The sequence below is a fragment of the Lemur catta genome, chromosome 7 (assembly GCF_020740605.2).
Source record: "Lemur catta isolate mLemCat1 chromosome 7, mLemCat1.pri, whole genome shotgun sequence".
NCBI classification, from domain to species: Eukaryota; Metazoa; Chordata; class Mammalia; order Primates; family Lemuridae; genus Lemur; species Lemur catta.
In genome coordinates, this window is record NC_059134.1 from 99,752,444 (window position 1) to 99,773,919 (window position 21,476).

The 21,476-nt window shown below is 50.5% G+C and overlaps 2 protein-coding genes across 4 annotated transcripts; both read right to left on the minus strand.

The window, feature by feature from the left end:
* Nucleotides 1-161: 161 nt before the first annotated feature.
* Nucleotides 162-16,644, minus strand: GANAB (glucosidase II alpha subunit). 2 transcript variants are annotated; one of them, XM_045555858.1, is made up of 25 exons: nucleotides 16,485-16,644; nucleotides 13,304-13,408; nucleotides 13,037-13,145; nucleotides 12,670-12,797; nucleotides 9,850-10,029; nucleotides 9,325-9,390; nucleotides 8,447-8,516; nucleotides 8,178-8,265; nucleotides 7,990-8,086; nucleotides 7,547-7,727; nucleotides 6,805-6,958; nucleotides 6,399-6,634; nucleotides 6,190-6,316; nucleotides 6,004-6,083; nucleotides 5,624-5,767; nucleotides 5,397-5,493; nucleotides 4,976-5,077; nucleotides 4,568-4,811; nucleotides 2,632-2,696; nucleotides 2,377-2,453; nucleotides 2,189-2,263; nucleotides 1,909-2,022; nucleotides 1,676-1,788; nucleotides 1,417-1,517; nucleotides 162-1,274 (listed from the first exon to the last, which is right to left on the minus strand). In XM_045555858.1, the coding sequence occupies exons 1-25, from the start codon at nucleotides 16,520-16,522 to the stop codon at nucleotides 1,165-1,167; spliced, it is 2,901 nt and encodes a 966-aa protein (XP_045411814.1). In that variant the 5' UTR covers nucleotides 16,523-16,644; the 3' UTR covers nucleotides 162-1,164. The 2 variants fall into 2 exon arrangements, with proteins under 2 accessions (XP_045411814.1, XP_045411815.1); XM_045555859.1 differs by lacking the exon at nucleotides 9,325-9,390.
* A 124-nt stretch (nucleotides 16,645-16,768) lies between these two features.
* On the minus strand, nucleotides 16,769-21,433 carry INTS5 (integrator complex subunit 5). Of its 2 annotated transcripts, none has more exons than XM_045555856.1 (2): nucleotides 21,242-21,433; nucleotides 16,769-19,914 (listed from the first exon to the last, which is right to left on the minus strand). In XM_045555856.1, exons 1-2 carry the CDS (start codon nucleotides 21,319-21,321, stop codon nucleotides 16,938-16,940), a joined length of 3,057 nt encoding a protein of 1,018 aa, XP_045411812.1. In that variant the 5' UTR covers nucleotides 21,322-21,433; the 3' UTR covers nucleotides 16,769-16,937. The 2 variants fall into 2 exon arrangements, with proteins under 2 accessions (XP_045411812.1, XP_045411813.1); XM_045555857.1 differs by lacking the exon at nucleotides 21,242-21,433 and adding an exon at nucleotides 20,727-20,804.
* Between the last annotated feature and the right edge of the window lie 43 nt (nucleotides 21,434-21,476).

A 21,476-nucleotide genomic window follows, 5' to 3' on the forward strand; every position in this document is an offset into this window, starting at 1 on the left:
CTTCTATGAAAATATCTGCATCTAATAAGCTGAGGAAGGCCTGAGCTTGCTCATTTTGCTGAATCAATGATATTTATGCCGAAGCCAGATGAAAATGTCAGGAACTTGAGCTTCTTCAGTCTATGGCTCAGGCTAGAACCAGAATCCAGACACTCGAGTTATTTATAGTTTATCCCTTTATTGTTTCTCCTTTTATCAAAACCTGTCACAGCTGGGGGCCAAGAGGAAGTAAAAAAAAAATTCCCCAAATATTCCCCCTAGTTCCCCATTAGTCCGCCCCCATCCCCCACCCAGGGCTTCAGGCCAACCCTGGGCACACATGATCATCTCCCCCAGCCCAGCCTTCTCCCAGCAATAAATACAGGTGACTGTGATTCAATGAAACCACAACTGATTTCTCCATCTTGAATGCCCCTCAAAGGGGATGAGAAGGGAGCAAAAGAAGTTTAATGCCCATCCCCTATTAAGGAGGGATGGAAACTTCTTTCCCCCAAGGGACAGGGGAGGCAGAACTGCCCGTCAGAACTGCAGCAGCTCTAGAAGGAATCGGGGAGGGGAAAAGGTTGAAATGAGAGGGAAAAGGTTCTCCAGCAACCCCACTCCTTTGATCCACTCATCCCTTACCAGGTAAGGGGTGGTCCCAGTGTATCAGTGGGGCATAGAATGGGGAGGACTGACAGAGTAGAGCCAAGAGGAAGAAATAAAAGGAGGGAGAGCAGTTCTGGTGGGGAGAGAAGAGAAAGGAGAAAAGGAGCCCTAAAGCCCACTGCCCTCATCTTCTTCCAAGAAATGGCATCAACACACAAGAGGCATGAATGGATAGGGTCTGGCGGAGATTCAGGGCCCCCAAAGAAGGGAAAGAGAAAAGGTGGCAAGGGCCCTATGGTCCTCAGGTCTTCACAAGTGAATGTGCTCCAGTTAGAGCAACAGGATGAGGTTGGGAAGATGGAGGGAAAAGGCTTGGTATCCAAGGAGTAGGAGAGGTCAGATTACAAGAGGAATTTGGAACCCAGGGTCAGCCCTCTCATCCTGCCCAAATGTTGGCAGAATATGGGTCTTGGGATAAGAAAGGTGAAGTCTGGGGAGAGTCAAACTCCAAGGCAGAAGAAAGAGTAACTCTCACCACCACCACTCCCCTCCCCACAACCCAGAACATCCTTTGGGTTATCGCAGGTGAATACTCCAGTCAGATGCCACATTGACACCAGGCTTGCGCAGGATCAACACAGAGGTCTCAGGGTCATGCTGGAAGGACAGGCGGCTTTCTGGAGATCCTAGGAGAGGAAGAAAAAGGAGTGCCACAGTCACAACAAGAGACTATATAGTAGCATAGCAACTACATTCCTACAGGCAAGACCATCCTCAACCCTGCCCCTGCTTCCCCTTTCCCCATCCTGGGCCAGATTATTAACTCACCTTTTGCCTGGAGTACCACAGCTGCTGGCTTTCCAGCCCCTATTATCACCACACGCTCAATCCAGACTGGTGTCTCAAAGTGGCCTTTGGGGTCTGCTGAGCTAGAGGTGGAAAAAGATGCCCATCGGGGGGGAAATGTCACAGCAGGAGGAGAGCCAAAGAAAGGTCAGGATGTGAGAAAAGAGCACAGTGGACTGTGACCAAACCTGAGGTCCAGCCCCCTCTGGAGGCAGCCGACAAAGAATGGGTACCCCATTACCTGGAGGCAAGGGTGTTGCCAGAGAATGAGAATCGACGCAATAGGAACTCATGGTGAGTCTGATAGTTGAACGTGTGCCCATCATCCAGGAAGAGCTCTCCTTGGGCTGTACCCTGAGCAGGAATGGGGACAGGTGAGTGCCTGAGCCCAAAAAGAAGTGAGCGGCACAACCCCAGGGGACTGAATCCTAGGAAGCAGGCATGGCTGAGGAAGCTCCCTGCCTGTGCACTCACCTGGGGGCTGAGTGCAACAAAGAGAGTGATGGGGTCCTCCTTCATACAGTCTGAAGAACGCCGAACTCGCATCCATCGAGGCACAATTGTCCCACCACGTTGGAACACAGGTATCTAGGGCAAGAGCAGTGCTGGGATGAAGTCACTCCCTTGTCCAGCCTTGGGCCCCATAGCATTTTTTGCTCTTGCTCATCTGTGCCCACTTAAGTACTGGACCCTAAAGCACAATTTTCTCTCCCTCTTCTGGAAATTTACAAGCAGATGGAGCTGGCATACTCACACTACTTAGAGTTACAGGAAGGTACAGAGTCTGGGGACCATAATGCTTCTGGTAGCTTTGAATGTCATACCACACCTGTGGGTGAGAGAACGGGTAAGATACTGGGGTCACTCAGTACACAGGGCACCATCCTGTTTGCCCCCTTTGACTTCCACCATCTTTCTCCTCCATGCCCTTCCTTAACTCACCTCCCCTTGGCCAGGCAGATAGACCTGTACACCATGGGCCCCGGAGTCTGATACAGGGTGAACCAGCAGTGCATCCCCTAAAACATACCAGAATCAACTCTGAACTGTGGGGATCCCAGAGCAAGGAGCATGAAAGCACCTACTCCTTGCACCACCAGCCTCACTCCTCTCTCCTGGGCACTTGCAGACAAAGTTCCCACAAGTGTTTGTTAGCCTAATGCCAACCCACCACCAGCTGTCCTCCCCATTTCTCACCAAGCAGGAACTGATCATCTATACTGAAGGTCGTCACATCCTGAGGATACTGCACCCACAGGGGCCTAGGAATGAAGCAAGACAAGAAAGGAAGACATTTCAATTTTGATAGAAGTCAAAGTCAAGAACTGGCAATAAGGATAGCACAGAGGAAGACACAGGAGCTTGCATCCAGTTAGTCTGGTCAGGGTTCAGGCCCTGGCTATGCAACCCAACCCTGGTCATTGAACTTCCTAAGCCATCACTACCTCTTCTTCCCTGCTCCCTCCTCAAACTGTTACACACAACAGCCTGCCTGTGGCCTCCTCACACACTTCTCATTCCCCTGGCCTACAAGGCCCTCCAGGAGCATATCATATTTTCCTTTTTTTTTTTTTAACCCCCTCCCCAGCCTAACTCCATATTTTCCTCTTAATCTCAACTCCTAGCTCTCCCTCTCGTACTGTACCCAAGACACACTGGCTTCTTTCTATTCCTAGAACACAACAAACTCATTTTCACTTTAGATTTTTCCACTTGCAGTCCCTTCTGTTTAGAACATTCTTCCTCGGCCAGGCGCGGTGGCTCACGCCTGTAATCCTAGCACTCTGGGAGGCGGAGGCGGGTGGATTGTTTGAGCTCAGGAGTTTGAGAGCAGCCTGAGCAAGAGCGAGACCCCGTCTCTACTAAAAATAGAAAGAAATTAGCTGGACAACTAAAAATATATAGAAAAAATTAGCGGGGCATGGTGGTGCATGCCTGTAGTCCCAGCTACTCAGGAGGCTGAGGCAGGAGGATTACTTGAGCCCAGGAGTTTGAGGTTGCTGTGAGCTAGGCTGACGCCACGGCACTCTAGCGTGGGCAACAGAGCGAGACTCTGTCTCAAAAATAAAAAAGAACATTCTTCCTCTACATCACAAAAGTCTCTCACTCATCATTCGTCATTCAGGCTTCATCTCACATGGCGTTCTCAAAAAGGCTTTTTGTGACCACCTAATCCCATTACTCTGTTTTGTTTTTTAAGTTTACCTATGGAAAGGTATCCATTACCCTGTTTTATTTTTGACGAAGAGCTTGTGACTGTTGGCAATTTTCTTTTTTTTTTGTTTGTTTGTTTTTTTTTTTTTTTTTTTGAGACAGAGTCTCGCTGTGTTGCCCAGGCTAGAGTGAGTGCCATGGTGTCAGCCTAGCTCACAGCAACCTCAGACTCCTGGGCTTAAGCGATCCTACTGCCTCAGCCTCCCCAGTAGCTGGGACTACAGGCATGCACCACCATGCCCGGCTAATTTTTTCTATATATATATATATTTTAGTTGGCCAGATAATTTCTTTCTATTTTTTTAGTAGAGACGGGGTCTCACTCTTGCTGAGGCTGGTCTCAAACTCCCGAGCTCAAACAATCCACCCGCCTCCGCCTCCCAGAGTGCTAGGATTACACAGGCGTGAGCCACCTCGCCCGGCCGGCAATTTTCTTTAGATGTTTACTGCTATTATTCATCCCTGATAGTCTCCCTCCGTTTTTTTTTTTTCCTGAGACAGGGTCTTGCTCTGTTGCCTGGTCTAGAGTGCAGTAGCATCATCACAGCTCACTGGAACATCAAACTCTTGGGCTCAAGGGATCCTACCTCAGCCACCGGAGTAGCTGGGACTATGGGTGTGTGCCACCACACCCAGCTAGTTTTTTTCTATTTTTTGTAGAAATGGGGTCTTGCTATGTTGCCCAGGCTGGTCTCAAACTCCTGGCTTCAAGCTATACTCCTGTCTCAGCCTCCCAAAGTGCTAGTTACAGGCGTGAACCACTGCGCCTAGCCTTCCTCTTCATTCTTGACTTTGAAATCAGATTCCCTCCTTTACAATGCCCTGGTGAGTAAAGAAAGAGGCCCAGAGATGCAGCCCAGCCCCTCACGTCCCCCAACTACCTCAGCCCACTCTCCAAAGACCCAACTGAATGCCTCACCTCATAATAGGAATGCCTTCACGATGGGCCTGATAGAAGAGGGTGTACCAGAAGGGCAGCAGAGAATACCGCTGGCCCAAGGCGTCTCGGATTATGTCACGGTGCTGAGAGGGTAACAGCCACGGCTCTCGTCGCCCAGTGTCCAAGTGGGCATGTGCTCGGAAGAATGGCTGATAGGCACCCATCTGGTACCAGCGTACAAGCAGCTCTGGCTCTGGGTTTTTGAAGAAGCCACCCACATCCGCTGAGAGAGGGGAGGGAGAAAACAGGTTGGAAAAGAGATGCTGCCTGAGGAGCTTCCCAGGGCCTCAGTGTGGACTCTCAGCTCTTTGCTCATGCCTAGGTCCTGTGCCCTCCACTCTGTCTCTCTCCCACCAAACCAAGATCCCAAATTCCTCCCCCACTTACCCCCACAGAAGGAAAGTCCCACTAGCCCCAAGCTGAGACACATAGGGATAGAGATTTTCAAATGGTCCCACTCGGCAGTGTTGTCCCCTGTCCACACGGCTCCTAAGGAAGACAAGGGGGTGGGAGATTGCACATAGTGAAAAAGCTTGGCCTTCTATATAGCTGACCTCTCTGACCTGCCACATCTATTCTGGGGCCCCTAGGACCCTGCTAAGGATGGCAGAGTTCACAAGAACACTTGAATGGGGACTAGACTTCCCACTTCTGGCTTCCCTTAAAGTGCACAGCTGGGTGGATGCAGTGTGCAACTCTCAGAAGACAACTGCGTGGAAAGATTCCTCAGAGAGCCAGGCCCAGGCCCATGGGTCCTGCGATCTGGCCTTCACACCATTCTGCCACAGCTCCATTCTCCAGATCTTACCAAAGCGCTGGGAGCCAGCAAAGAAAGCCCTGCTCAGGACAAAGGGGCGTTCTATGCCCCCGGAGCGCAGTGTCAAGCCATCAGCCGTTGCCATGTGCTGGGTGGGGAAAAGAGAGAAGAGGCAAAGTGAGGAGCAGAAGCCAGCTGTCATCTGCAAGTTCCCTGGGCCTCAGTCCCTGGGCCCTGTTTTCCCTCTTTCCACCAACTCTTCTGGCTCAGCCCCTTACCACATAGAAGCCATAGATGTTATGCACATCCCGATGCTCCCAACCCCCATAATGCTGGGCATCCTTGAGCATGGTGACCTCAGGACCATTGAACACAGATGGTTCGTTCATGTCATTCCAGACATAGAGGTTGGGAGCTGAGCCCTGGGAACACAGATAGAAAATGGGGCCAGAAAGACAGAGGGGAGGAAGAACACAGTGTTAGAGCAGAAAGCTCCTAGAAATCTAGAAAGATGCATTTTTCAGGGCCCTACCAGGATCAAGGCCCCCCGACACATTACAGGCAATCAACCAAAGCAGGGTTGGCAAGAGAGAAAGACTAATTCAGGGCAGCAGGGTGGGAAAGACAGATGCAGGTCACTGGGCAAGGCCTTGCCTACCTCGTAATTGTCATAGCTGAACATGTTTGCCCACCAGGCCCTCATGGTGGGATTGGTGAAGTCGGGGTAACCAGCTGAGCCTGGAAGAGGTTATGGGTGGCTGTAAACCCTCTAAGGGGCAAAAGAGCCACCATTCTACATCCCTGGCCTCCCAATCTCCTCTCCCCCAATTCTGAGCCTGCCTACCTGGCCAGCACCAGCCCTCATAGTCAGAGCCATCCCGCGTTTTAATGTACAGCCCCAGGTTCCGCAGCTCTTCGTGAACTCGGTAGCCAGAGTCCACCTTGATGTGGGGGTCCACAATGGTCACCAGCTAGGGGCAAGGAACGTGGGTGGTCATAGCTCTCTAGGGCTATTTTCCCTCAGCCTTTGCCTGAGAAGACCAAGCATCTTACCTTCCGCCTCTTGGAGGCCAAGTGCTCAAGCATGGTGCGGGGCTGAGGGAAGCGGCTAGGATCCCAGGTGAAGTATCGCTTGCCATCAGCATGTTCAATGTCCAGCCAGATGACATCGCAGGGCAGGTTGTGATCATCAAAGCCCTGATCTACTTCCAGCACATCAGCCTCGTCTCGGTAGTTCCAGCGGCTCTGGTGGTAGCCCAGGGAGAAGAGCGGGGGCAATGCCTGCGTCCCTGCAGGTTCATCAAGGGACAGGGTCACAATGGGGATCAGGTCCAATACCCAGAAACTGAAGGGTACAAGCTAGGGCACAGGACCTCTGAAAATGTGTAGAATCACCCTCTCAGAAAGAAAAGAGCAGAAAAATGAGGCTGTCACCCAACAGAACGGGAACACCATGTACCTGTGAGACTAGCATACTGCCGGAAGACATCAGAGACGGAGGGCCCAAGTAGCAGGAAGACATCAATAATGCCACTCTCTGACATCCAGCGAACATCTGTCTGTGGGGTCTCCCCAGAACCCTGCAGGTAGTCCAGCATCTTCCCAAACAGGGTCTGTATAGGGAACCAGAGAGAGGTCAGTCACCAGCCCTCTCCTCCAACCATAAGATTAAAGCCGCAATTTTCTCCTCAGAATCCACACACAGCTGGCTCCTGTGAGTCACTTTGGTTGAAATTAAAACGTTGCCTCCTCAGGGAGGCTTTCCTGGACCACACTGTCTAAAGCAAAACAGCCCCCACCCCCACCCCATGACCATTTCAAGTCTTTGTTAGTACTTACCACCCCTGAACTCATCTTGCCTTCTTTGTTACCTGATTAACATCTGTCTTCCTGGGAGTCAGGACTTTTTCAACCTTGGTTAGTACTATATCCCCAGCACCTAGAAGAGTGCCTAGCACAGAATGTACTGATAGTAAGTGTATCCCCTCAGTCCACAAAGGGCAATGCCTTCCCATGAGTGTGTGTCTTCTGGGAGTGACTGGGGAACTCAAATGCTCATCAGGCCCAGGGCCCCTTCTTTCACCTGGTCCCCAAATAGGTTATCCTCCCAGACTCTTCAAAACTAATACCCCTAGCATACTCATTTGTCTCAAGGCCTGGAAGGCTCACCCTGTCCTTTCTCCCTGTGCCTGTGCTCTCACCTTCCCTGCAGTGTTGGAGGATATATCAACCCAGGTCTCTGCAGCATTGAGCCAGAAGATGCCCAAGTCACGATGCGGGTTGTGTGCCAGGAGCACAGGCACAGACCCATACAGGGCCATAGGGTTATACAGCTCATACTGGAACACATCCAAATTATAGAGGCGATACGGCTCCCCACCCCTGCAGGCAGACAGACAAACTTGGGCTGATAACTCGCCCCGGGTTGCGGCATATGCAACCCCCACCCCATAGACACAGATAATAGATATGAACTGGCTCCTCTGTCCTTTCTCAAAGATGACTTTTCTGATCATCAAAGGTGATGCAGGCACAGGAAGTCATCCATGCTTGTCTGGAGCAAACAATCTTCATGCACATCTCCCAAAGCCCTGACTTCTTCTTCCCCCTCCACTCCCAATCCTGATGTCACCGTAGGACTCACTCAGTAACCTTCAGCCTCAGGTTGTCTGCATGCTCAGGGATCCCATACACATGCTCCATGCCTGGCAGAGAGAAGTCCAAACCCACAGACATGGGGCCTGGGAGAAAAAAAAAGCAAAGGACAAGCTCCAGAGCTCCTGCTTGGCAAGGACTCCCTGCACCCCTGCCAAGGCTCTCCCAGCCCCTCACCATACGGCTTGCTGTCAGAGTGCGTTTTGAACGTCTCCTCCCAAGCTCCTGGCTCATCTTTCTCTGCCTTCCCCTGGGTCTCCTCTGGCTGTAAGGAGGAAAGTGGACCACTACCCAATCATACACCAGTTCTCTCTCTTCCCACTCCCATTTTCTAAATCCCATCCATGATGACAAGACTAAGCTCAAGTTTCTTCTGGACCATTTCCATCCAACCTCCCAGCCAGCCCTACCCTCCAACCACCCCCCTGCCCACCCACCCGACTTGCCTTGTCACCATCCCCAGGTGTTTCCTCGGGCTGGGCCCCATCGCCCTCAGCTGGGTCTTTTGATCCTTGCCTGGAAGGTAGGAGAGCTGTCTGCTCCAATCCAGAGGGGGCAGGGACGAGGGGCTAGTGGAAGGAGGGGTAGGGGAATAGAGAGCCAAGGGTCCAAAGGAACGAAAGCATTGGAAGAAGGGACTGAATGTTAAAGCTTGGAGAGGGACCCCCAGTGAGCAGATAAGTTGGTAAAGGATGGGGGAGAAATGAGAAAGGGAAATGAAGAGTAAATGGCACCAGGAGGTGCTTTCCACACACAGGCCCAAATCAACAGCCTCTGCCAGCATCCCAGAAGAGAGAGGCAGGTGCCTGTGTTCTGAATGCCAATCCTAGCTCTGCTGCCTCCACTGAGTGACTCTGGCCCCAAATCCCCTCACTAGGCCTCAGTGTCCTGGCCTGACACAAGCGTTTTGCAAAGGCAAGTGGGTCATACTATACCAAGCCTCTATAGATATACACAGGGACTTCAAGAGGTTCTGCCAAAGAATGCTTTCAAGGGCAGCTGGCAAGCAGCTCTGCCCAGAACCTCAGCTGCACCCCAGCTGAGAGCCAGGAAACTCAGCAATAGGCAGCATCTCTCCGCCCACCCCTTGGCAAAGCAGTAAGCTCCCTATGTTCCTTACAGACTTCCAACATTTTATCCTCCTTCTCCCAGGGGGCTCCCAGCCAGGAACAGAAAACAGGGGAACAGATAGCACATAGCTGGGGAGAGAGGGTTGAGTGAAGGGCAAGGCATGGAAGGATCTGGGGCCCCTTCCCCTGTGGGCTAGAGTGAAGGGTGGGTAAGGGCAGAGGAACAGATACAGTACCAGTGGCTGTGGATTTACCTAGAGAAAAGGCTCTTGATCTTATCCCACATGCTACCGAGCGTGAGACTAACTTTATCCGAGAAACTGGGGCAGGAGGAGATGGGTAGGAAAGGGGAAAAGGAGGCACAAAACCAACACAAAAACAGAAACATAAAAGTGAGTTTCAGTGGACAAACTTCCAGAGATGGGGGAAAAAGAAATTAAAAAAATAAAAAATAAAAAGGAAGAAAATAAATCTGGGAAATGTGATGATATGAGAAGGGGAAGAGGGAGAGGTAGACCCAGGCAGGCCTCCCAGAGATCGAGATGCCCAGGGTACAGCTCAGGGACAAAAGTGACTGCCTCCTAGTCTGTACAGGAAATGGAGAAAACTGCAACCCGGGTCTGGTTTCTACCCTCCCTAATAGACAGCCTCTCCCTGCCCCTAGCCCCTACCTCACTGTCCTGCCACCCTATCTCCTCCCAGGAACCCAATGCCAGATCCCACAACCCCCCTATGCTGTTTCACACTAGGCAACCTGTAGTCCCAACCCCTGTACTCACGAGACCCTGGGTGCCCGCTGGTGCTCAAAATCCAAGAGTCCTCGTGCATTAACACTGAGCAAAAGGCTGCGGTCCTCTAGTAGGTCAAGCCGGAATGGCCGTGCTGTCAGGATGATCTTGTAGGGTCCCTCAGCCACCGTTAGCTCCACACTGTTGTCATCGTGGCCAGAGACAGAAAGCCTGGGAAAGAGATTGAAAGGAATATAAGGAAGTGCAAAAGGCCAAGAGTGGTCACTACACTTCAGAAGAAGGTGGAACCTGCTAAGAGCAATAGGCAGTGTGGTAACAGTGCAGGGACAGACAAATTGATCAAAGGAACTCAGAATACTGATCAAATAAAGAGTCTGGAAACAGACCCATGTACACTTACTTTGAAATGTAATAGACATGGCACATCAGATCAGTGAAGAAAGGACTATTCAATAACAGAGTCGGAAAAATAGGTTTTTCACATAGGAAAAAAATAATATCATATTCCTACATCTTATCAGATATAAACTCCAAAAAGATTATGACTTAAAACTTAAAAGTAAAAGCTTTAGAAGAAAACAGAAACAAATATTTTTCTGATCTTGAGGTAGAAAAGGATTATTTAAAAACAACACAGAAAAGGCTAACACCAGAAGGTAAAAGACTGATACATCTAACAGGTTAGAGTTCTGAAAAGAGGGGGAAAAAAAAAGGACTCATACATGATAAATCTGACAAATTAGGAATGTCGGCAGGGCACAACGGCTCACGCCTGTAATCCTAGCACTCTGGAGGCTGAGGCACGAGGATTACTTGAGGCCAGGAGTTCAAGACCAGCCTGAGCAAGAGCGAGACCTAATTTCTACAAAAAATAGAAAAATTAGCCAGGCATGGTGGCACACGCCTGTAGTCTCAGCTACTTAGGAGGCTGAAGCGGGAGGATAGCTTGAGCCCAGGAGTTTGGGGTTGCAGTGAGCTATGATCATGCCACTGCACTCTAGCTCCAGCAACAGAGCAAGACTCTGTCTCAAAAAAAAAGAAAAAAAAAATTAGGAATGTCTATTTATCAAAAGACACCATTAGGATCATCAAGAAAAGGAAAGTCAGTCTAGAAGATCCTAAAGATACATGACAACTAAATGTAATAGGGTATCCTATATGGGATCCTAGAATAGAAAAAGAATATTAAGTAAAAACTAAGGAAACCTTGCTGTTCTTTGCCGAAAAAGAAAAACAGAATCAAAAGAAAAACAAAAAATAAAAATATAAAATAAATAAATAAATAAAAAAGTTAAGGAAACCTAAGTAAAATATGGATTTTAGTTAATAATAATGTATCACTATCAGCTCATTAAGTATGCAAATGAACCACAGTAATGTTAAAAACAGGGGAAACTGGGTGCAGGGCACACAGGAACTCTCATAATATTCTTGCAATTTTCCTATAACTCACTTTCTTTGCAACTAAAACTATTCTAAAATAAAAAGTTGTTTTTTTTTTAAGGACACCTTTAGGAAAGCAAAAAGATAAGCTACAACCAGGGGAAAGATAGCTGTAATACACGTAAGTGATAAAGAATCAGTATTAAGACTATTTAACGAATTCTATAAATCAATATGAACAAACATAAAAGAATAATGGGCCTAAGTTGTGAACTACCATTTTACAGAACAGTAATCAGAATGAAAAACATATAGAGAGGTGCTCTTTCTCATTAACAAACTGGGAAAGACAACAAAGCCAAGACCACCAGGTGATACCATTTTATACCCACTCTACCTACTGACAAAAATTAAGTCCAACAGTACTAAGTGTTGCAAAGGATGTAGATCAATGAGGCCTCTCATACATCATTTTGGCTTTATCTTGGGAAGTTGTTCATCTCAATATTCTGTAACACTGCAGTTCCTTTCCTGGATAAACACCAAAGAGAAACTCCTGCACAAGGATAATCGGGGACATGTATAAGAATGTTCATGCCAACACTTTGGATAGCAAAACACTGGAAACAACCCAAATGCCTATCAAGATAGAAATGGATAAATATTAAAAAGTTGGGATATATTCATATAACATAATATTAGGAAGCACTAAAAATGAACAAATTAAAGTTACATGCAACAGAATTAAAGTTATGTGGAAATAAGGAAATCCCAGAAGACCACATTCACTAAGATCCTTTTCCTTTATAGCTCAAAAACAAATAAAACCACATAATGTATTGCTTAGGCACACAGACACATATGTGTACATGTATATATACATATACACAAGATACAACTGTTCAAACAAGAAAAAGCAAGAGGATGATAAACTTCAGAATAAAGATCACCTCTGGCAGAGTCAATGGTACATTACAGTGAGGAGCATATGGTTGGGCTGAGGGTAGAGTTTACGGAGTGGAATGTTTACTACGTTTTTTTTTCTTAAGTACTTAAGAGAAAGCCATGCATGGAACAATAAAGACAGGGTGCCATGACTGAAGAATCTGAGTAATCCTATTCTGAGTATCTGAGAAAAAAGGAGGGAAGGAAGGAAGAGAAAAGAAAAAGAAGGAGAGGAAGGGGGAGGGACCAAGCAGGGACACAGAGGGCAAGATCTGTGCCTGGTTTATTCCCTCTTGTATCATCAGCACCTAACCCAGGCCTGGCACAGAAGCAGCAGCAATACCTATTTGCTGAAAGAATGCAGATAAAGGGTAAAAGAGAAAGTAAGGGAAACAGAGGGAAAGATGGGGACAGGTTGAGGAATGGACAGGTGCTAGTTAAATATTACCCTAATGTGGAAAAGAAAGTCAGCCACCAAAAAACGGGCCATGGAGATAGATATGTTTCTTAGGAAAAATTTACCGAGCTGTGGGGGGATCATCCACCAAAACATCTGGCACACGGTATCGGAGTCTCCGGGGCTCTAGCTCATCGATCCTGATTCGAGTCATGTTCTTTTGAAGTCCCTGGAGCTCCAGCACCAGCAACACCTGTGGGGACAAAGGTTTGGATCTGGAGAAAGGAGAGGGACTAAACCATGAAATGCCCTCTGAACCCATTCCCTTCAGAGAGTGGTCCCCTCCTTTAAGCCCTTTGCCTAAGGGACCTGAGATCAGATTTCTTCACCAAGTCCCAAGATTAGGCTGGGACAGATGTTGGTGGCTACAGGTTCCCCCTTCCCAAATTACCCTTCAGCCATTTCCCATCCCTCCTTCTTGTCTTGCCTGACCTTGGTGACCTCATGGATCAGATGGACTGTGACGGAATCAGGACCAAGCTGCAGAGAGTCCAGCAAGGCTCGGTATGGAGAGAGGCCTGGCCGTATGCTTCGCTGCCGCCTGCCAAGTGAAACAGTTGGGAAGTAAGAAGGGGCAAGAGGGGCACCCACAATGTCCCTAGGTCCCTCTATCACCAGTAGTGTCCTCAAGCTACCCCATCTGTCATACACCTCCTACATTACACTACTTTCCATCCCATTCTCCCAGACATATCATACCTGCAGAAGGAACTCTCTTCACAGGTCTTAAAGTTGCTTCTATCCACAGCAAGGGTAATCCCCAGGCAGACCCCTAAACAAGCCAGTACCAAACCTGCCCAAGACCTAGGGAAAGAAAAAGGACAAAAAGGGAACATCAGCACAGGGGTCAGGAAGGGCCCCACTTTGGGAATTAAAAGCCTCTTCCTCTCAGAGTCCTAGAAGACAGCTCAGGAAAGAGGGGAGAAAGATGGAATCACATCAAATAGAAAAGAAGGCAGAGTAGACATAGGGTTAAGGGTCAGGACTGAGGAGTTGGCTCACTCACACCTTCCCTTTGAAAGGCAGAAAAAGTAGACAAAGGATCTTTGGCCTTCAGAGGCCCTGGTATTGACTCTGGTTACATCAGCCTCTCAGAGGAAAGGAGCAGTGACAGTCCCAGAGGAAATGGTAGTACCATGTGTATGGAAGAGACACACAAAGCAGGCTATGCCATTCCCTGGGCAAGGCGTTGGGTAGATGCAGAGCTAAAAAGTTAAAGATGTGCCCTCAGCTAGTCTGCTGGTCACAGTTCCTAGGGTCCTAACTTCCCTTGCACCCTGGGCAGCCTGTTCCTCTGATCTTCATTCCTGTATCTTCAAAACAAGTCATCACCATCACTACCCAAGGCCAAAAAGAGTAACAATAGCTAAAATGCATTGAGCCCCAGTGTATTCCCAGAGGCCTAGCTAACTGCTTTATTATCACTAGTTTTTAATTCTGCCTGGAGTTTTTAGAAGTATCAGTGCTCTGGTCTCACCTCCAGAGATTTTGGCTTAATTGGCCTGAGGAGGAATCTGGGCATCAGTTTTTTAAAAGCTCCCTAAACAACTCTAATGGGCAAACAGGATGCAGAACCACTTCTTTACATGCGCTACTTCTTTTCCTTTTCTTTCACTGTTTTCCTGGTGAATACAGGGTTAGGGATTTTTTTCCCAAATGGGAAAATTGAGGTTAAAAAGTTTAATAATTCACGTAACATTAACCAGCTAGGAAAAGTTGAAACTGGGATTCAACCCAGTTCTGCCTGACTTTGGGGCCCACGTACTTCACCATGAAGCACGATACAGCACACCCATCACTATCTGGATGAATGGGGCATGTCTCATTGAGGACCATCACCCCAAGGTTATCACAAACTGTCACTTCCCCAACCTTTTCCAATGTGCTATCAAATGACAGAAAGGGGACTAACAGGCTTATCTACACAAGTTAGTTTAAAAAATACATTCATCCATTCTGAGTAAATCCTAAACAGTTCTTACATTTTAGCATCTGTTAAGAATAACCTGCAATACTGGCCGGGCGTGGTGGCTCACGCCTGTAATCTTAGCACTCTGGGAGGCCGAGGCGGGTGGATCGCTTGAGGTCAGGAGTTCGAGACCAGCCTGAGCAAGAGCGAGACCCCATCTCTACTAAAAATAGAAAGAAATTATCCGGCCAACTAAAAATATATATAGAAAAAATTAGCCGGGCATGGTGGCACATGCCTGTAGTCCCAGCTACTCAGGAGGCTGAGGCAGTAAGATCGCTTAAGCCCTGGAGTTTCAGGTTGCTGTGAGCTAGGCTGACGCCACGGCACTCACTCTAGCCAGGCAACAGAGCAAGACTCTGTCTCAAAAAAAAAAAAAAAAAGAATAACTTGCAGTACTTATTAAATCAAGATTCCCAAACCTCAGACACTGCATTTTAAACATGCTCTCCTGGTGACTCTGATGTGGGCAGACCAGGAAAGTGTTCCAAACTCAGAGAGGGGAGGGATTCTTCTAAGCAATACAATTTTACAACCTATAATAAGGTAACTAAAGACTGGGTCTACTATACACATTGTATCTAGGTGTCTAGCATTAGTCTCAGTATCTGCTTGAAGCTAAAGGTAAAGAAAATTACCAGAAAGGAGATCACAGAACAGTGAACCCTCCAGCTCCAGAAGAATGTGCAAAGTGATTGCTCCACACCAGGCCAGACAGAAAAGTGAGAAAAACACCAGGCACCATAATTTAATAGGCCAAGCAGGAATAGGTACTAGCAAAACAAGCATAAGAAATGCTACCAGAAAACTCAACCGTAAAGCACGCATGACTGAGGGATTGCAGCAGGCACCCTGGGCCACTGACCCATGGCCACCCGGCCAAAGCACCAGTAATCAGAAGTACAGTGAGTTAAATATCCTTTAGGGCCTATTTGCACAGTCTATAAAATTAGTTTGGAGATATGCCAGTGGGGATAAGATTTCTAAAGAATCTTTCAGATATGACCTGTTGGAAGGCCCTAGGAATTCAGGGATGCCTTGCACATCCCAAACAAGAGGTGTTCATAAGCCAAAGTCAGGAATGAGCAGCAGGGTCAGTTGCACCTGTTTATTGTTTCAGATTACAGGCTCCCAGACAGCTGAGTTTACGATCCACGCCTTTTCACTGCTTCGGACATCACATGTCTCTCCCACCCCAATACAACCGTTAGGTGCTAGTAAACTCTGTGGCGCTAGTGATGTGTTTCGAACCTCTTTTTTTTTTCCCCGGTAATATAAACTGGAGACCAAACCATTCGATTACATGTTGTGTTTGGGCAACATCATCCAGGTTGACTGTGAACTTACTGGATCCTGCCCCAGCCGTGCCCAGCGACCGTGGACACTGAACTAGCCAGGGCTGGCGTCCACGTGAAGACAGGGCAGGGCGAGGGTCCGGGACTCTGGGGGGTAGGGTAAGAAGGATAGTGCAGGCATAACTGCCAGCCGCGGTGTTTCCAGCCAGGCCGAGGGGCCGCAGGGCAGCAGGCTGCCTCCCCCAAGGCCAGGCCGCGCGTCCTGTCCCCCGCCCCGACTGCCCCGCGCACTGCAGGAAGGAGGCGGCGGCGTTGACCGCCGCGAGCCGCCAGAGGAGGGCGGCGGCTGAAAGAGGCTAAAACCAAGAAAGGCACACAGCTGCACCCTTCTTGAGCTGCGAGGCAGGAGCCTGGAGCCCCACAGGTAAGGGCCCCCAACATCGCGCGGATCTACCGCGGGAAGACTGCAAGTGACTGAGGTTGCCTCCAAAGGAACACAGGTTCCTCGCCAGGCCAGGGGTGCCAGAGTGTCAGGAAAACATACAGGAAGGAGCGATATGGGGCTTGGGGGGTTTAGGGGCGTCCCGGGCGCGCCCCCAGGTTACGGGCTCCTCACCGCCTCCTACGCGCCGCCACTGCCGCTACCGCCGCCATCTTGTGCCGGTTTTGCTCCTTGACCCCGAACCTCCCCACCCACCGCGCGCGTTGAGCCACGTACCCTAGGGCCCGCCCCTTCCGGCCTTGTGATTGGTTCGGGCAGAGCGCGGCCGGGCGGCTGTCTCATTGGCGGAGTACACTCTCGAAATGCTGGCGGCGGCGAAGCCAGGGGGCGGGACCTTCCAGAGCCAGTCGCTGTCCGACTTTGCTCGCTGTCAGCATCAGGCAGAAGTACTGGACTGATTTTCTCAACTTGGCAAATTTTATTTAGAAAAAAAGGTGGGAGAGGAAAAAAGTGACAGCGCTCTTTAGACCAAGGACTTAGAAGGGAAATCTCCACCCTTCTGTAGCACCTTAGTCTCTTCTCTCTCTCACTGCTCAATCTTCCTGGGCTTCCGGAGCATAGAAAAGGCTATGTCCCCTGCCGAAGGAGATTGGACGGTGGAGGTGCCTGGAAACGGCCAGAGAAAAGGCCCAGGCGGTCGATGTTGCGGTGGAGGACACTGTGCAGCACAGCCAGATGGGCTCCACCCTCACCCCCACCCTCCCTGGAGAAGTCCCGGAAGAAGCGGCCACGCTCAGACTGGAAGATAAACTTCTGAGGCAAGGGCCCATGCTCCCGCAGAAAGCCCCAGACACTGAGCAGCAGCAGACGCACTTCAAAAGGTGCCAACTGGCTAAATACCTCGTGCATATTACCCAGGGCTGGGGGCAGAAGGCTTCCCTCAGCCATGACAGCCACTAGGGTACAGGACGCCTCCAGGTGCCAGGGGGAGTGCGCTGTGTCAGGGTGGCGAGAGGCTTCCCAATGGCCCAAGAGGGCGGCCAGCAGCCCCCGCAGCAGCACGGAGCAGTAGCACAGGGCTGGGGGAGCAGCTGCTACCAACTTTAACAGCTCAAAGAGCAGGGGCTGTTCCCGGAAGCGCCGGCCAATGCGGAGGTCCCGCTCCACAGTGGTCCGGGCGTGCTCCTCGGGGGGCCAGGCCAGCTCAGCACCAGCTGCATCAGGACACACACTCTCCACCAAGGTCACTGCCACTGCTTTGGCTGCCTCCGGGCTCAGGATGGGAGCCCAACAACCCCCACATTCAGCACCCCCAGGGGCACTGCAGCAGTGAACCAGGAGTCTGACGAGGCTCTGGGTGTTATAGGTCACTTCCTGCTGATTTCGTGACTGGACAACCTTGGGTGGCTTTAAGCCACGGCCAATGACTCCAGCGTGGAAAACTGACCAAATCCCTCCAGGACCTGGCACAGCTGCAGTGTGCCGCCGGTTAGTGTCCAACAAGGAGGCAGAAGCCAAAGGAGTTGATACAGTTGAGAGAGTCTCATTGTCCCCATCCACTTCCCCTCCAAACAGTTCTGTGTTGCCTCGGTGTAAGGCTCCTTCAACAAGCAGCTGCAGGACAGCCTTGAGCCCAGCTGGGGAGGTCTGAGAGAGGCGGGTGAGAAGCTGGGAGGCTGAGGCCACACCCGGAGGGCCATGCAGCCTCAGGGAGGCAAAGAAGCGGTGCACCCCAGCCCTCACCAGTCCCAAGAGTTGGGAGGGGGACAAGGCTTCTAGAGGAAAGGGACAAATGGCCAGGAGGGAGGCAGCAGCCTCAGCTACTTCCTCCTCAGGATGTAGCAGGAGAGGAGCCAGGTCAGACAAATGGGCTGAGGCAGACTCCCCAAACCGGGCCCCCAGGGTTGCAGGGCCCTCACCACCCTGCTGTTCCCACCCCACCAGCAGTGCCAAGTTGCGCAGGAACCTGGCGGTGAATGGAGGTGGTAAAGTCCCTGCATGCACCCGAGCCAGGCAGCTTCGGAAGGCCAGGGGCAGGAGGCCAGAGAGACTGACCACCAGTCCTGCATATAACTGGGTGGCCAAACTCAACTCTTCAGGGCTTCGGGCTCGGCTCAGTAGATGCCCCAAGGCCTCAGGTCCACAGCTAGGCCGGGTATAGACAGATAGCAGGCCCAAGAGCTGGTGCTGCCAGAGGAAGCGCTTCCGTTCCAGTCGTAGAGTCTCTCCACATAACTCTCCAACATGGTTTCTTAGCGCATCTAAAAAGGGCACTGGGCGGGGAGGTGGGGGTGGGCCCAGCACCCCTTCCCCAAGAGACCCTCCCCGGTGATGAACCAGTTTTTGCAGGTGCAGCAGCAACAGCTGGATTAGCCGGTCACAGGCCTCACGCACGGTGTCTGGCACAGCCAGGCCCTGGGTGGTAATGACTGAAGCAGGCATAGCTGTGTCTACCAGGAACTGCAGCAGACGGTAGGCACCTGCCCCAGAGGCCTGGCTCACTAGGTGCACGGCCAGGTTTAGCATGTTGTCCAGCTCCTCTCGGGGAAATCCCTGCAGGTGCTGCTGCAGCTGGCTCAGCACAGCTGGGGGCTTGAGGCAATCCACGAGCTCTCCAGAGACTGTGCCCAACAAAGCTGGTGACATGACCGCCAGCTGCAGTAGGAAGGGAACTGTGGCCTGAAGGGAGGGGTCCCCACTCCGGGCCCCAGTCCCCCCTGCCAGGCTATCATGGAACATTCGTAGGAGCTCTCGTCGGATGCTGTCTCCATGGCGGGAGGCCAGGTGCCCTAAGATACCTACAACTGAGGCAATCTTGGGCACCCGTTTCTCTCCAGGGATGGCAGGAGATCCAGGGAAAGGATCTGTAGAGGGGGTTTGAGAAGAGCTTCCACCACTACCACCAGCTCCACCTCCAGCCCCACCATGGACACAGAAGTCCTTAAGGCCACAGGAGAGGACCCGGGAGATGATGGTGCCGGGAAAAGAGGAGCCAATATGTGCCACAACCCAGTCAAAGTGTGGGGAATGCTGAACAGAAGTATCCAGCAAGGCATCCACACAAGCATCTGGGCAGCTACCAATGAGAGCTGAAAGGCACTGCACATAGATGTCCATTAACGTGCGCGTGGCCCTACAGCCCATCCACAGCTGCAGCAGTTCATTGAGAGAGCCAGTGGCATGGGGCACACGCTGGTGTTGGCCTGAGTACGTGCTGCTCAGTTGCCCCATGAGGTCAATGGACCAGGCACTAATCACAGGCGCCCAGGCCTTTGGGTTAGCCCGGATAAACTCAGACAGCACCTGCTGCACTTCCTGCACCACGTCCTCTAGACCAGGTCCCCCAGCAGGGACATGGGAGGGTGGAGGTGGACGAAGGTGAGGTGGACCAGCCACAGGGCTTTCATCCAGGGCAGCTAGGTGGGCCCGGACACTCTCATCAAAGACACCTCTCAAGTGGTCGAGCACGGCAGCCCGAGCAGGTGGCAAAGAACGGAGCAGGAGGAGACCACAGCGAGCATGTTCCCGGGCTGAGAGTTGGTGGCCCAGAACGGGGTCTACGCCAGTCAGAAAAGCCTTGATTTCCTGGGACAGCTCCTGAGCACTGTAAGGAAGCAAGAGAAAACAGATCTGGAGTGTTGTGAGATGTTAAGCAAGTTACACTTCCTCTGTGAGCTTCAGTTTCTTTCTATGTAAAATAGGGATAATACCTATTCTTCCCTCAAAAGAGAATGTTTGTAAAGCACTTAAGTACCATACCTGGTTCACACTAATCACTGAATAAATGCTATTTTTCTTTCAATAACAATAATATCAATAACAGGTAACAGAATGTGTCAGGCACTCTTTTAAATACTTTGTATTATTTCAATCCTGACAATGCTTCAGTAAGGTAGGTAGCATTATGACCCCACTTTACAGATAAGGAAATTAAAATTAAGTAATCAGACTATATGTTCCAAGAAGGTCGGAACCATTTCTGTGCTCTTCAACACGGAATCTCCTTCTTTTGAGGTACTGAGTATATAGGAAGTACTTGATAAATATTTGTTGAATTGAAAAAGTCTATAACATCTGCTTTAAAAACAACTTTCCAGCTTCACAACACTATCCCCAACACCACAAGCACATTGGAATCTGCTCTTAATGGAAAGAAAATTGTAAGCCCCTCATTAAGGGCTCTCCCTCCTAACACCTGTTTCTTCAGACATTCTGCTAACATCCTAACCCTAACCCTACCACTGCAACAACCACCACCTACCCAGCACCCTCCATGTGCCTGGGATTCAAGGTGTTCCAGGGCACAGACGGGGCAATAACGCTTTTCAACCCTTCCCCCTCACAAAACATATGGGTCCAGTCTTAGAGGTTCAGAAGCCAGTGTTACAAAGAGGAAAATGCCCTTTCTCTTATCACCTTTTCTGTCAAAGACGACATCATCCTCTAGGAACTGATAGGGCTCTGACCATGCCATTCCACTCTGGTTCCAGAAACAAACAAACAAGCAAAAAAAAAAAAAAAACCCTAACACAAGACAGTGTCTCCTCCAGGGTGAAATAGAAAAGCTAGAAGGAAGCATTTAGTGGGTTCTGGGCCTGGGGTCTCAGGGCGTCTCCGTGAAGTCAAGGCCCTGTGTCTGTTCCCTCGGTTCTAATAGGAGCAGGGCAGCTGGATTCCCAAGAGTCCTGTTATCCCCGACTCTTGGGAGAGCAAGGCCAGGGTCTAGGGTCAGGTAGGACCAAGGTCTTGGGAGGGCAGGCACTGGAGCCCGGGGTTTGGTAAGGCAATCCATGAGTTCTGGAGGGACACGACCAGGAATCTCTGAGAACCCTGTCGCGAGTTCTCGAGGTAGGATCCGGGTTTCTGCCCAAAAGGCTGGGGGATCGGCGCGGGGCCGCGCGGTGGAGGAAGATGCCAGGGGCTCTGACTACCTGAGAGGCGCAGGACCGTGGGTGGCTGGGGCAGGCCCGGGAGGCCCTGGGGCCCCGGGAGGGTCGCACAACGCGGACATCCCGGAGCCCTATCCCGAGCCCGAAGCAGGAGCGGCGGAGAGAAGGCAGCAGGCGCAGGCGCAGGCGCAGGGAAACTCGAAAGGAATCAGCGACGAGGCCTCTCAGGAAAATTAATCCGGCGATATCCGCGACCCTCATACATTGGTTCCGCACC